At 36.4% G+C, this 14360-nt stretch overlaps 1 protein-coding gene across 7 annotated transcripts in view; it reads left to right on the top strand.

The window, feature by feature from the left end:
• TMCC1 (transmembrane and coiled-coil domain family 1) overlaps positions 1 to 14360 on the top strand; it is a 242665-nt gene that overhangs the window by 146235 nt on the left and 82070 nt on the right. Inside the window, exon 1 of one of the 7 annotated variants that reach the window (XM_090284215.1) lies at positions 8526 to 8654. The exons of the other annotated variants lie outside the window; for them this stretch is intronic. Coding sequence (XP_090140341.1) covers positions 8628 to 8654 — 27 coding nt within the window. The 5' untranslated portion in view covers positions 8526 to 8627. Of the gene's footprint in view, positions 1 to 8525; positions 8655 to 14360 lie in introns of those variants that run through there. 7 annotated transcript variants of the gene reach the window in all.

Raw genomic sequence — 14360 nt, 5'->3', positions numbered from 1 at the left:
TACAAGAAAGGAACAGAACAATTTTTATTTCTTGATTTATCCTGTGCCATTATCTTCTTGATTACAGGTACAGAGTTCAAGCTTTAGTTGTTATACTGCTGCTGCTGCTAAATCATTGAACAGTAGACATGCTCTTTGATGGAGTTTAGCTGTTGGAGATATCGTCACCTGGCACAGGGGAAGCAAAGAACTTTGAACTCTAATTCTGATTTGCAAACTTTCAATTTCTGCATAGAAATCCATGTTGATTGGTGTCTGTGAGAATAGATCTGTGATGGAAATATGTATAGGAAAGGTAGCTAATACAGAGGGTGTGGCAAAAGTAGGCTTGCATCTGTGACTACCAAAACATGGAGTTTATTCTTGGATTATGTAGTAATTATTGTATTTTCCATATGAACAACTGTAAGCCTACTTTTATCCCACCCTGTATATTGAGCCCCATGCTCTCTATGTGTGAGGCAGTCTGAAGCACTTGAAGATGAAGTTAGAGTCTCAGAGGTCACAAAGGTCTGAGCCGTTTTTGTTTATACTGTTCTACTTCTTGAAAATGACAGAACTGGGATTCAGAAGGACAGTTGAGTTGAGAAACATTATTCGAGAGAAAGGTAGTGCTGTGTGCTAATTATGCATGCACATATGTGTACATGTGTATTTAATAAATGGTGGGGAGTAGGAAAAGAGGGAGTAGGAACCAAGCATATGATCCTTAAATCTTATTTACCTCTCTCCTATGTAGTGTGTAAGAGTGGAGAATCTAAAATTAGAGTGTCTAGGTTTCCCGCATCTGTCCTCCTTTTACCACTTTCTACAATAAGATGATGCCAGACTTCTCATCCCGTGTGAACATAGGGCATTCAACCTATTTAGTGTGAAGGAAAGCTAGAATTAGGAAAAAATACTTATAGGCTGTTACTTCATGGAAGTTATAAGCTGATTGCCAGACCACTCATCAGTGGTCTCAATCTTGTAGTGTGTGCTGACCAACTTCTCTCAAAAACTCAGGTTACATCCTTGATATTTGGCACCCGTATGCTAAGGGAAATGCTACCTCTCTCTTTTAGACTGTCCCAGCCCTCTTTCAGTATCAAATCAGATTATCAGAAAGCTGCAGGCCTGAACTGTGTTCATTCATTTAGCTCTTGTAGTAACTCACTCACTGAATTATGATTTTATTATAAGGCCTTGGGTTTTGTTATAAATGAATGTAAGAATCATCTGTGAAGAATGTTTTTATACCTTTTGTAAAAGTCATTAAAGATTTCAATTGTTAGTCAGTTTTTCTTATATAAAAGTCCATGTGCAAATTTCTTTTCCAATTAAGTGTACCAGTAAATATCTTAAGTACTTTTTAAACAGCTAATGAAAAGGTACAAAGTATTTCCATTTTTGCTTTGGTTCCAGAAAATTCAAAAGAATTCAGTTACAGTAAGTAGTCTTAGTTTATGTTTCTGGTTTAGTTATCATTGTCTCTGTCCCCCAGTATATCTTTTGTTCCTTAATTATAATTTTCATTGAGTTTATGAAAAATACATAAATTTTACAAGTTCTTTTTTGGAATAAGGTAGATTATTAATTAGTAACTGGTATGATAACAGAATGGAGTAATAATATATAGAGGTTCATTCCAGGTCTCAGTTTTCCTAATGAATGTAGCACCTGAGCAGAGAAGTGCCTTTTGAAATGTGTATAGCATCAGAGTTGAGGAGCCAAATGTGAATATTAAAAACTCATTCTTTTGAGAAAGAAATATAGTTCTGGAGTTTAGATTTTTTTCTTGCCTTAAGACTTCTCAACCACGGACCTGTGTTTTCCAGCCTATGGGCTTAGACCCTTGCAACACTGCAACTGTTGTGAGTAGTCCATATGTCCTGTGTGTATTTTCCAAAAGTGTTTATTAAAACTATATTCTCTATCATTTGGAAGTTTGCACATTTCTTAACCTTTTAATATCACTGGTTATTAGATGATATTAGGAAATTAAGGTAAAACTTAGTAAGTGTGATGATATTATAGTTATTTAGGAGAATGGCCTCAAATTTTGGAGATACAGTAGTCCCTCACTATATCGCGGTTCACTTATCGTGGGCTCATTGTATTGTGGGATTTAAAAAAATATTATATTTAATTATTTATAGCAGATTTTTCACTATATCGCGGGATTTTGCAGTACTGTATACATATGTTGTTAAAGTTAACGTAGGTTTAAGAGTGTAGAATATGTTTAAGAACATAAGTAGTGTTTATAAAAGTGTGGGAAAGGTTAATAAGGGACTGGGAATGGTTTGTAAGTGTGGGAAGGGTTTATAAAGCCTTAAAAATATATATAAATACTAAAATAAATGTAAGGTTCCTACTTGGCAGATTTTCACCTATCGCAGGGGGGAGGGGTATAGAACATAATACCTGTCATAAGTGAGGGAATACTGTATATGCTGAATATTTTGGTGTAGAGTATCATATGTAATTTACTTTAAGTGGTTTGGATCTGTGTTTGTGTGTTTGTAAAGGTAAAGCAAATTTGATAGAAGACTAACAGTTGTTTAATCTAGGTGGTAGATACACGGGTGTTCATTATAACATTTTTTTCTGTTTTTTTTTTTTTTCCTCTATATATTTGAAATGTTTTATATTTGAAAGTTGGAAGAGAGAAACGGTGCTCATACTTGAAAAGAATGGTTATCAGTACTTAGTTCAACCTTCATTTTCTAAAGGAGAAGTTTCATCACAGTGATTCAACTGCGTAGACTTATTTTTGCCTAATATTACACTGCTAGCATGAGGAGCAGCAGTTCTCAACCTGTGGGTCGCAACCCCTTTGGGGGTCGAACGACCCTTTCACAGACAGGGGTCGCCTAAGACCATTGGAAAACACATATATAATTTCATATTGTTTTTGTGATTAATCACTATGCTTTAGTTATGGTTGAGGGTCACCATAACATGAGGAACTGTATTAAAGAGTCGCGGCATAAGGATGGTTGAGAACCACTGTACTAAAGTATTAGACAATGATGTGCTAAAATTACTACTGCAGTCTTTTCTCTTCTGAATGACTCTGTGGCATAGCATTCTGGCAGGCTACCTAGTGGACAGAGATGTCCTGCCAGTTACAGATGCAGTAGAATTAATAGTTTGGCATTCATGCTAGTAAATACAAAGTGAACATGATGATCCTGAAGCATGTTATCTGCTTACACGTCTTTGTAAGAGATTCACAGCCTCAGTTCAGGTGACCTGCAGACTTCTGGGTTATATATAAGGTTAGAGAGACATATTCCCAGCCTCCTTCCCCACCAAGTTACATTAGAGCTATCAGAAGAGGGTATAGAATGAGTTAAACTCATTCTGCTCTGGTCATAGTATACCACTTGAGTTCTGTAGACAAGAGCAAGACTAGATTGCTGAGTCTAGTCTTATTCTTCCCAGAAGTTCTTAGAGCACCTCCACATGGTAGACCATATTCCCATTGTTGAGTAGAATCACTGCCAGACTATAACATGTGCCAAGTAACCTGCTGTGTACTATGTTGTAGCAGATGGTGTTGGGGAAAGCAGAAGGCTCATAGCTATAGCTCTCCTTACTCATGAGATCCTTACTTAGGATATAACAGAAGCTAGCTAGCCTGTGATATCAGCTTTCTCACACATGCTCACATTCAGTCATTCTCTTATGTGCATACTTTTGAAATTTACTTAAACTTTCATAACCCCTGGTTCTTCTTCATAGTTTTTTGTTGTGCGTGTGTGTGTGTGTGTGTGCGCACAAATATATACCTGGGAATGAAATTACTGGGTTTAACAGTATATTTATCTTCAGTTTAACAAGACATTGCCAAATTGCTTCCCAGAGTGACTGTACCAATTTAAACTCCCATCAGCAGTGTCTAGAAGTTTCCATTGCTCTGCCTCTTTACAGCCACTTGAAATTTTTGCCTGTTTGTGGGTGTGAAATGGTATCTACACAGCTAGTTTCTTCATAGTGATTGGCTTATGTTAGGCAGAGTTTATGAAAAATCAGTGTTTGATTATGCAAACAGTAGGCTATTCTGAATAAAATGCTGATTGCTGTTGAAATAATTTGTTTTTAGTAGTGTGAAAAAACCCTTTTAGGAATTTTATATAAGAAAAACTAAGGAAAAATATTTCCCATAGGCTATTTCCAACTTCCAAATTTTTTATTCCAGCCTATTCTCTTAGCTCTTCAGACCAATGTTCAGTCAGGACATGACGGAATGAGATATCAGAATCTTTATTGACAAATTATCTCTGACAGCAGAATAAGCCCACTTTTAAGTAATAAGCTTCATGGCTTTATTGCTATTCTTTTGCTTACTCCAATAATTAAACTTTAATCTGTTTCTTACAAGCCAATGTAAGAAAGTAGAGAATATTCCACTACTGAGTTTGTAACAGCTACCTTATAATTATCTGGTTACTTTTCCAGGAAAAAAAGTGTGAAGAACTTGTTATTTCATGTGTATTGCATTTAAACGATTGCTTCTTAAGTTGCGTTGTATTCCAGTTATCTATTACTATGTAATAAACCACCTCAAAACTTAGTGGCTTAAGATTTTGATTCTGGATAAGATGAAGCAAGCACATTTTACCTGATCTCTCCCATTAGCTGCAACTATAAAACCTGACATAGAGCAGCTATTTGAAGATTCTGAAAGGTAGATTGTAACAGATGGATTAGGAAAGAAGAGCATAGTTTGAAGTACTATGAAACTAGGATCGAATTTATCATTTCTTCCTCTCTGGTATCCCCAGGCCCGAATTCAGCACAGTCTAGAACCCAGAAGTGGGCATCAACATAGATAGAGAACTGCAGGAGAAGCCCTCAGGCCTGGCGAAGGAATAAGAAGGTTTCTGATGTTCACAGAAAGTCCAGAAACCTTTTATTTTTCTTTTTTCTTTCTATTCTCTCTCTTCTCTTCCACCATAAACCTCAAGCACTTCTGTGATGGCAGCCGATTGGAGTTTGTCAGGAGCCTAAAGCTCTGAGGGCAGGGAACCTTTCTCTGACTAGTGGACTTTGATCCCCAAAAAGGTACAATGAACTCCAACTGCTTTTTTTCTTTCTCCTTCAGTAGTTTGACTCTGGGCACAGGCTTTATCACAGAAATTGTGTAGCAATCAAGTAATAAAGCCTCAGCTTCCTGGCTTGACAGGAAAAGAGAACCCTAGAGAACTAGAAAATACTGGGGAGATTGTGAGAGGGAAGAGCATGGGAAATAAACTTTAAATTTTATTATGAACTCCTTAGCTTACTCATGTAATGTGCATGCATAAGACCAACCACAAACAGCATACCTATTCTTTGAAAGATGAAGAGTAGATTACACTACTGTCTAGGTACCCATCTTGCAACAGGGTGGTGCACATGTGGGACGATCCAAATAGCAATGCAAAGACTTTGAAAACTTAACTGAATTTCAGGAACCACAATCCACAGAAGGCTGATGGATTAGAAATCATGACTTAAGGAGAACTGGCTTGACTGCTTTCTTAAGTAAACACTCCATAGTATTTTAAGATGACCTACAATCTTATAACAGTTTTCAGAATGCCGAACATATGATAAAACATTACTTGGCATTTGAATAAAACAAACAAACAAAAAACCAGGAAAATTAATGCACATGGAAAAAGTCAAAGATGCTTGTGCAAAGAAAACACAGGCGTAAGTATTATATGGCAAAGACTAAAGCAGTTATCATAACAATGTTCTAGCAAGTAAGGGTAAACTCTTGAAATAAGCAAAAAGAAAGTTTAAGCAAAGAAATGAAAGAGATAGAAAACCAAAAGTGAATTTTAGATCTGAAAAATACAGTAACTGGAAAAGAATTCACTCAGTGGGATCAGTAGCAGAAAATGAGAGAGAAGAGTCAACGAACATAAAGATGGATAAATAATAATTATCCAATTTGGGGGAAAACAAAGATTGAAAAACTATTGAAGAGAAACTTAGGGACTTGTGGGGCAGTAACAAAGGTCTAACATTTATGTCAATAGAGTTATAGAATGAGAGGTAAAGGAGTGGTATAGAAAATTGATTTGAAAAAATAATGCTTGGAAACTCCCCAGATTTGTCAAATGAGGTAAGTCTATAGATTCAAGAAGCTCGGGAAACCCTAAGCAGGATAAAGACAAAGAAACCTACACACAAACACATTGTAACTAAAATGATTATAACACCAAAACAAAAGACAAAAAGAAAATTAAGAACAGGAAAAAATGACATAGTGCTTACAGAGGAACAACCATTCAAATGATGGCTTGTCATCAGAAATCTTGGAGAATAGAAGGAAGTGGAATTACATTTTTAAAGTGGTAGGAGGATGGGAGAGGACATCAACTTAGGTTTTATATCCAGCAAAAATATCCTTTAGGGCTGAGGGTAAAATACATTCTCAAATGAAAGAAAACTAAACTAATTTGTGACCAGTGGACTCTGCTGTAAATTGCTAAAGCAAGCTCTTAGGACAGAAGGAAAATTGGAGAATCAGGAATGAAGGAAGAGCAACAGAAACTGTTAATACCTGGGTGAATATTTATACTTCTCTTGAATTCCTCTCTTGAAAGCAAAAAATTATGACATTGTCTGATAGGGTTTTCAATGTATATACAGTAAATGTGATACATAATGAGGGAGGGTTAAAGAACCTATAACGATGGTAAGTTTTGTATCTTCCATTTGCAATGCTAAAATAATGATTCTAAGTCTTTGAAAAGTTAAACATGTATGTTGTGATCCCTAGAGCAACCACTTAAAAAAACTTCACAAAAAAAGTCAAAAACACAATAGATAAAATGAAATCCTAAAAAATAATAATGTTAAAATAACGCAGCAGAGGCAGGAAAGAAGAAAAGCCTCTTTGTCCTTATTTTCTGTCATTCCTTCCCTTGTTCATTCAGTCTCCTTGGCATGCCTTATGCACACCAAACCCATTCCCACTTCAGGGCCCTTGAACTTGATAGCTCTCCCTGGAACACTCTTCTGATTTTATTCAGATCTCTGTTCAGTTGTTACTTTATTGGAGCGATCCCATCATCCTCTGTCCCTTTTATTCTGCTTTATTTTTCTTCATCACCGAATATATTATATATTTATTATATTTGTTTATTGACTGTCTTTACCAGCTGGAATGTAGAACTTAATCTGTATGTTCTCTGATGTTTCTCTAGAGCCCAGAGCAGTGCGTTAAATATTTGAATGAACAGATCAGCTCAAGTTCTTCCTCTAACTTTGAAGCTTTGTCCAATGCATAGTAATACACTTCCCTCACTTTTTCTGAACATCATTACAGGTGCTCGTGTTCTGTGTCCACTGATTCCTGAAAGATAGAACTGTTACCATGTGTGGAGCCTGAGCTGTACAGTGTGGCTTTACATCTCACCCCTGCCACGCAGCCATAGAACTCTGGCTATGTTAGTAATCTTACTCCATTTCTTATGTAAAATGGCAATAATGGGTATTTCAGTGACTGGAAGACAGGGGAGATGGAATGGGAACAGTGGGGCAGGGGCCTGATTGTCACTTTCTTTGTGTGACATAGCTGTTTGAACTTTTTCAAGTAACAGAGAGCTTTGACAGACTTTTTCTTTTTTCTTTTTTTTAAAGCAGTTGTATAACAGAGTAAATTTTAAAATCCATTTAAAATTTTAACTTCGTTTCAGTCTGTGTTAATACAGAACTATTAAAGAACTTTCAAATTTAGCTTTCTGTTTGTGCTGTCATGGAGTTTTTGTTTCATCTCCATGTCCTGTGTTTACTGCTGTTTCCTGACTGAATTTTATTTGTTAAAAAGATTGGGTCACTTTTGGTCTTGAGTATAACTTTCATAATGTAAGGGAAACCACAAATGTCCAGGATGATCTTTATTGCCCTATGTTTTCTCCTGGCAGAAATTTCATGTTCTGGCTCCTTTTCCTATTTATAAGACCTTTTTAGTGTTTTCCTTATTTCTAGGAAGAATTTTTAATAGTACACTTTGATACTTTCTTGGTGACCTAAAAAGAAACAGTAATGCACATTAGAATTGTAGCAACCTTTGCCTTTTGGATTCATGTGAGAAATGAGATATTTTACCATAGTTTCAGTTCTGGCATTTATCTGTTACCAAAAAAAATATTTTTAAGAATATTCTCCCAGCTTTATTGTAAAGACACAGAGAACATTTGGAGTTCTCTAGCTAGGTCACAGTGTCTGGAAGACTGTGTCTCATCTTCAGATTTTTTATTTCCTGTTTATTTCCTCCAGGCACAAAATAGGTTCAGAGAGAAAAGTTCTTTCCTAACTTTTGATATTTTGAGCTGCCTATGTTTGAAATTAAAAGTATTTTTGGTGCTTATTGCTTAACTGGGCTGAAGATTCTCTCATGTGACAGCAGAGATCTCTTGTTTTGGAATTGCCATTACTTTCTAGAACAGCTACTCTGTACAGCGGCCAACATGCCCTGGATCCTCCTGCTTCATATTACAGTGATACTGCTTTGTCAGGGTAGAATTCAGCCTCACAGGGCTGGAGTCAGTCTCTGCTGACCTCATGCCACAGTACAGCATGTTCAAATCTGGGAGAAACCCGAGGGTTATTCGGCATATTCCTCCCTCTTCCTCCCAAGCATGGAACCTTCATTCTCCTTGGAAACCGTATGTTGTATATGTGTGTGTATCTGTCTTCTTTTTTTAATCTCTTAATTCTATAATTCTACAGCTTTAAGTGGGGGTGGTTGAATAATAGACAGACATAGGAAATGCTTTGAGCTGCTGAAACTTAGCATTTTTCAGCAGTAGATTTCAGACACCGCATTTGCTATTTTTGGACCGACTCATGTGAAGTTGCAATAATCGAGAAGCATGTAATGTTTCCTAACAGTTCATTTTACCCATCGCTATTTGGAAAGAATATACAGAGTGCTCTTTGGCTGTGTGGGCATGCTCAGATCATACTGGAGTGTCCTGACTCTCCTGTATGATGACCTGCTTCAGTGCAGGGTCAATGTTACCCTCACTCAGGCTAAATAGTTATCAGAAAATCAGTGTTTTCTTCAATGAACAAAGGAGTTTGATTTGCCTTTTGCAGCCTGGGAAAGTTTGGGTTAAATTTGAGAGTGCCAGGCATGCATAATAAATAAGACTTTGGATTAGAGCCATTTGAAATATTTCTCACATTAAAAAGAGGTTCTTATCACTGAGCTACTGGTTTTCAGTGTATTTTTCCCAAAGACTTGGCAATTTTCTTAATTGTAAAGCAGTATGCTAATTATGTCTCCAGATCAGCAGAAGAGGTCCCTGAGATACAGCTGGATAGGGATGATCAGCTTTATGCAACATAACCCCCATCTTCACATTTCATCTATAGTCTTGAGTAGAAAACAGCCTAAAGCTTGATTTTACCATGCTTATTTTATTTGATTTTATAAATGATGCATTTATACTTATAAGAGATAAATGCTAAAGCAAAGCAGATTCTTTATAGTTTTACCTGATTCTAAAGTTAATGTACATTAATATTGTTTGCTGTTGAGCCATGGATTTAAGATTCAAATAGATATTTTTACTCTGAAGTTTGATATTAAATTACTCTCTTATCTGTTAGGGTTGATAATTTAAATGCCAACTTTGTTAACAGATTTGTGTCTCTGATCTGTACCCTTTTTTTCTGTTGTTTGTTCTGTGTCATGGATTTTTAAATCCTGGCATATCTCTGCTTATTCTGAGGTTATAAAAGGTCAGAGTACTTATTAAGAATGCTAGCCCAGGTTAAATGGGTGGTCAGAAGGAAAGAATTCTTGAGAGCCCTAAAAGGATAGTGGGTAGAGACTGATAGTAAAACAGAAGTTAACTCTTTTCTCCATTATCGATAGGTGAAAGGGAGGAGGGAAATGTAAAACATTCTTGGAACATTCTTAGTTGATTTTATTTTCTCCATTGATTGCATTAATTCATGAAAAGAGAAAGTTTGCTTAAAAAAAAACCAAAAAAACCACTTAGTGCCTAAGTAAATGGCTTAGACTAAACTGTTTCCTTGCTTCCCTCCCCACTCCTCTCTTGCTCAAACTGTTATCAACGCTGATACACTAAAAATCTCTCATTGAAGCAATGTTTAAAATGTTCAGAAATGAGGTACTTGCTCCAGCATCTGGAATTCTTAATAAGACTATCAGATATACCAAACTGCTGCAGATTGAGGTTCAACTGTGACCTCTTTGTATTAAATTACAACATGCTTTGTTAAGAGCTCATTTAAACTACAGAATGACCAATTTGAGGGAACACTCAAGAAGGGGAAATATACCTAGTTCTAGGAAATGAAAGCTTTAGAAAAGTGGAACACTATAGAATTCATTCTATAAATGTTGAACATATCTATATTTTAATTTTTTTAAATTGATTTTAGAGAAGGGAAGGAAGAGAGAGAAAATCATTGATTTGTTCTTCCACTTATGTATGCATTCATTGGTTGATTCTTGTATGTTTTCTGGCCGGGGATCAAACCCACAACCTTGGTGTATTGGGATGACATTCTAACCAACTGAGCTACCTGGCCAGGGACATATCTATATTTTAAATACATAAGATAATAATATCCCCAGATGTTGACAAGTTCTAAAAATTAGTAATTCCTATTATCCTTTTGTAATAACCCTGCAACACCCACACATACGTTAGTCATATATGTAATGCAAGTGTTCCAGACAATTCCGTGGCAGTGTTGACATTACCCAAGTTTTCTGTACAAATGCCCAGAATTTACAATGGCAGTTTAGAACATACATGTGTAGTCATTTGGTCATATACAGATGCTGTGTCTTTTGAATAAGTGTTATTTACACTGGGTTGTCACTTTATTAAACAATGTACTTTTGAAAGATAAAATAAAACTCCCCTCACTTCTAAACCTTCAAACTGCTGCTTGACCTAAATTTCATCATTCCATAGGGCTCAGAGTGCCACATAAAGGTCAGATCCCATGGGAACAATGCAAAGGTCTGCCTACATTATTATGTAATGGTAGGATTTCTTTTTAATTGAATTCCATTAAAAAGAAATAGCTATAGCCCTGGTCCTTGTGGCTCAGTTGATCAGGCATTGTCCCGCAGAAAGGTCACGGGTTTGATTCCTGTCAAGGCACATGCCTGGGTTGCGGGTTCAGTACCCAGTCAGTTCCCCTCTCTTTAGAATCAATAAAAGAAAAAAAAAAACAAAACACTAATGTATCTTCCTCCTTTGGTTAGAGCTCACATTCTTGAAATAAAAGAAAAGAAATAGCTAGAATAGGGATTTGATGAGAAGTATACAACACTACATCAAGAGACTGTTTCAAGTTGTAGTGTTTCCTTACTCAGTACTCAAAATGCCTTTGTCTCCTCTTTAAAATTAATGCACTCGTGTGAATGTATTATATCCCTAAAGATTGATGGAGGAAAAAAGGTCAAGAACTCCTACTTAAAGCTTAAAAACATTTGTCATAGATTAGTTTAATTCATATCAGAAATGATTAAATGCCAGCTCCAATACATTCTGTCTGGAACAGAGGATAGTGTAAATCAATCGTTTGTTCATTGAACAATTATTGAGTCTGCTATATATGAGGGTTTAGAGTTTGAGATGGGCTTATATCATTGTACAGTACAGACATATTCTCTGCCCTCATGCAGATAACATTCTTGTTGGGGAAGATGACAACAAATATAAGCCTAATAAGTGAACTGTGGAACATGTCAGAGAAGGATGGGCTATAAATAACAAAGCTGGGTAAAGGAGATTGGAAGTGCTGGGGGTAGACTGTCATTTTTATGGGATAGTAAGTGTAAGCCTCATAAAAAAAAAAGAAACACTGGAGGAAGTGCTTGAAAGACAAATAAAGTAGGAAAATTTGAAATGTATAAGCCCAGGAAATAAGGTTAGAATATGTTCTTTAATTCTCACTTGCTCTTAATGAAAAGTGTAGCTGTTTGAAGTCCAAGTATGAGTAGAGTATACACACACTGTTTAGTTTGATATTTGGGTGGAAGAAAGTTTTATGTTCAGTGGAAACTTGTGAGGAAAAGTTTATAAAGAATCATTTCTGGAAAGTGTAGAAGCCTAATTCAAGTTGGCTTTTCTTTTTCCTGGTGGTTCCTCCTGCATATTGTCTAATTTGAAAATGCAAGGCGTATTTTAATTGTGCTCTGATTCTAAGTTCAGGGAAGAGATTCTTATGGAGATCCAAAGAAGTTCGCAGGAATATGTATGGTCAAGTTACATATCAAAAAAAGGTCAAATTTACCTTACCCATAGTTAAAGAAATGCAATTGATAATTAAAATGGGATCTTATTTTCACTTACTAAGTGTGATACAAAGGTGTGATACCTAATGCTGGCACAGTCATTCACAAGCACTGTTGGTAGTAGTGTAAATTGCTGTTATTTCTGGAGGGCAATTTGGTAATCTCTATCAAAGTGTAAAACGTATACACTCTCTGGCACACTGCTGGAAATTTACATTTCTATCAGTATATTTAAAGACGTTCCCCAAGGTAAAACATCAGAGTATTATAGCATTGTTTGTAATTTTAAAAAAGGGAAGAATTTATTTTTGATGCCCAATTGAAGTTCAGCACTAAATACCTTTGACATCCTCCTCTACCCCCAAAGATAGTACAGCCTTCTTCCTTGCTCAGGAATTGGATCCCATATTACCCTATTTTATGGTTATCAAGTGGGCTTCCAGGAAATTTTTGACCTTTTCTAGAGATAAAGGCTTTTCATTTATTCTCCTAAATGGCTGTCACTGGTCATGTTCAGAATGAAAGATCTAATAGTCCAATGGGACTCTCACAGAAGAGCTATTATTAGCAGAGTGAGCAACAGTAGGAAGCTGCTCATTTAAAAACAAATCTTTTAAGAAGTAAACACTACCAGGATTAGTATGTGAGAATGAAATGGAGAGTGGATAGTCTAGAGGAAGTTTACCATACTCCGCATCTTCTGTAATTCTTTTAATTTCTAAAAGCTCCATTTTCATTTTGAAGAACAGAACTGCCAACTAGGTCACAAAATTTGAGAGCAACAGAGGAAAATGTAATTTTTATTACATCTTTCTAAACTAATGCTGCTGTCTCATTCTGCATCATTGCATTCACATTTATCATACATGTTAGCATACTTTTTAAAAAAATCAAATATAGGTTCTTGTATGAAACAATCCAATTTTTGTCTGTTTAATCTTACTTACCCCAGTACAAGCTATGGTAAATTGCTTGCATCATTTGACTCAGTGTTATTCTCCCTTGAGTTAATTATATGCCAGGTTACCTTTGAGTTTTGGAGCTGGATAAGGAGAAATTGCAAGGAAAGCCAAGTCAGGACATCCAGGAGGCAGCTGTTCATACCTCAAACAATGAACAAGATCTAAAGAACTACACACAATAATGATTTCATTTGGGGTATGAAAGCTGGATTAGAGTAAGCAAAAATGTTGGTTCTCATTGACCAGATGGTTATGGTTTCAACTGACATGGGTGAACATTTTCACCTTGGAGGCAAGGGCTCTAGATTGCATTGCCATTAGGCCCTCAGTCATCTCTAAAAAGGAGAATATTAATAAGAGTCTGAGGCTCAAGAAACCTGGTTTATCATCCCAGCTTTACCACAGCTAGATAGTAACTTGGGAAATTCAGTTAACATGCCAGAGCTTTTATTTCTCGTCTACAAAAAGGCTTTTTAAAAATTCTCACCCAAGGATATGTTTATTGATTTGAGAGAAAGAGAAACATTGATATGAGAGAGAAACATGGCAGCTGCTTCCCATACACGCCCCAACCAGAAATTTGACCTGTAACTAGGTATGTGCCCTGACCAGAATCAAACTGGCAACCTTTTAGTGTACGGGATGACAGTCCGACTAACTGAGCCACCCAGCCAGGGCTGAGAGTGGATTAAACAGATAAAAGTCCCTGCCCTCTGAATCCAAATTGAATCATCCCCTTCTGTCACCCAGCATTCTGAAAGGCTTTCTAAAGGTGTTGACCATTGTGTCTCAGTTTCTCCTCCCAAGGACAGCACATCAATTTACACTTTCCTTCTGGTCATGTTCCTGTCTGTCCCTGACCCCCATCCACTTAGGGGCCTTTGGCTCTTTTCTGCATCCTAAGTACCCCGCTTTCTACAAAATGGGTGGAATACAGAGTATATTTGTAATAGTAGATATATGCCATCATACATTTATCAAAACATAAATACTAATATAATCTGTGGACTTTGATAATGATGTATCTATGTTGTTCATCTGCTATAACAAATGCACAGCTGTAGTGAGAATATTGACAGTGGCAGAGGTTGCATGTGATGGGACAGAGGATAATGGGAGTT

The sequence above is a fragment of the Furipterus horrens genome, unplaced genomic scaffold, assembly GCF_987537825.1.
Source record: "Furipterus horrens unplaced genomic scaffold, mFurHor1.1.pri manual_scaffold_7, whole genome shotgun sequence".
Taxonomy (NCBI): Eukaryota; Metazoa; Chordata; class Mammalia; order Chiroptera; family Furipteridae; genus Furipterus; species Furipterus horrens.
This window is presented reverse-complemented; position numbering and strand designations above follow the sequence as displayed.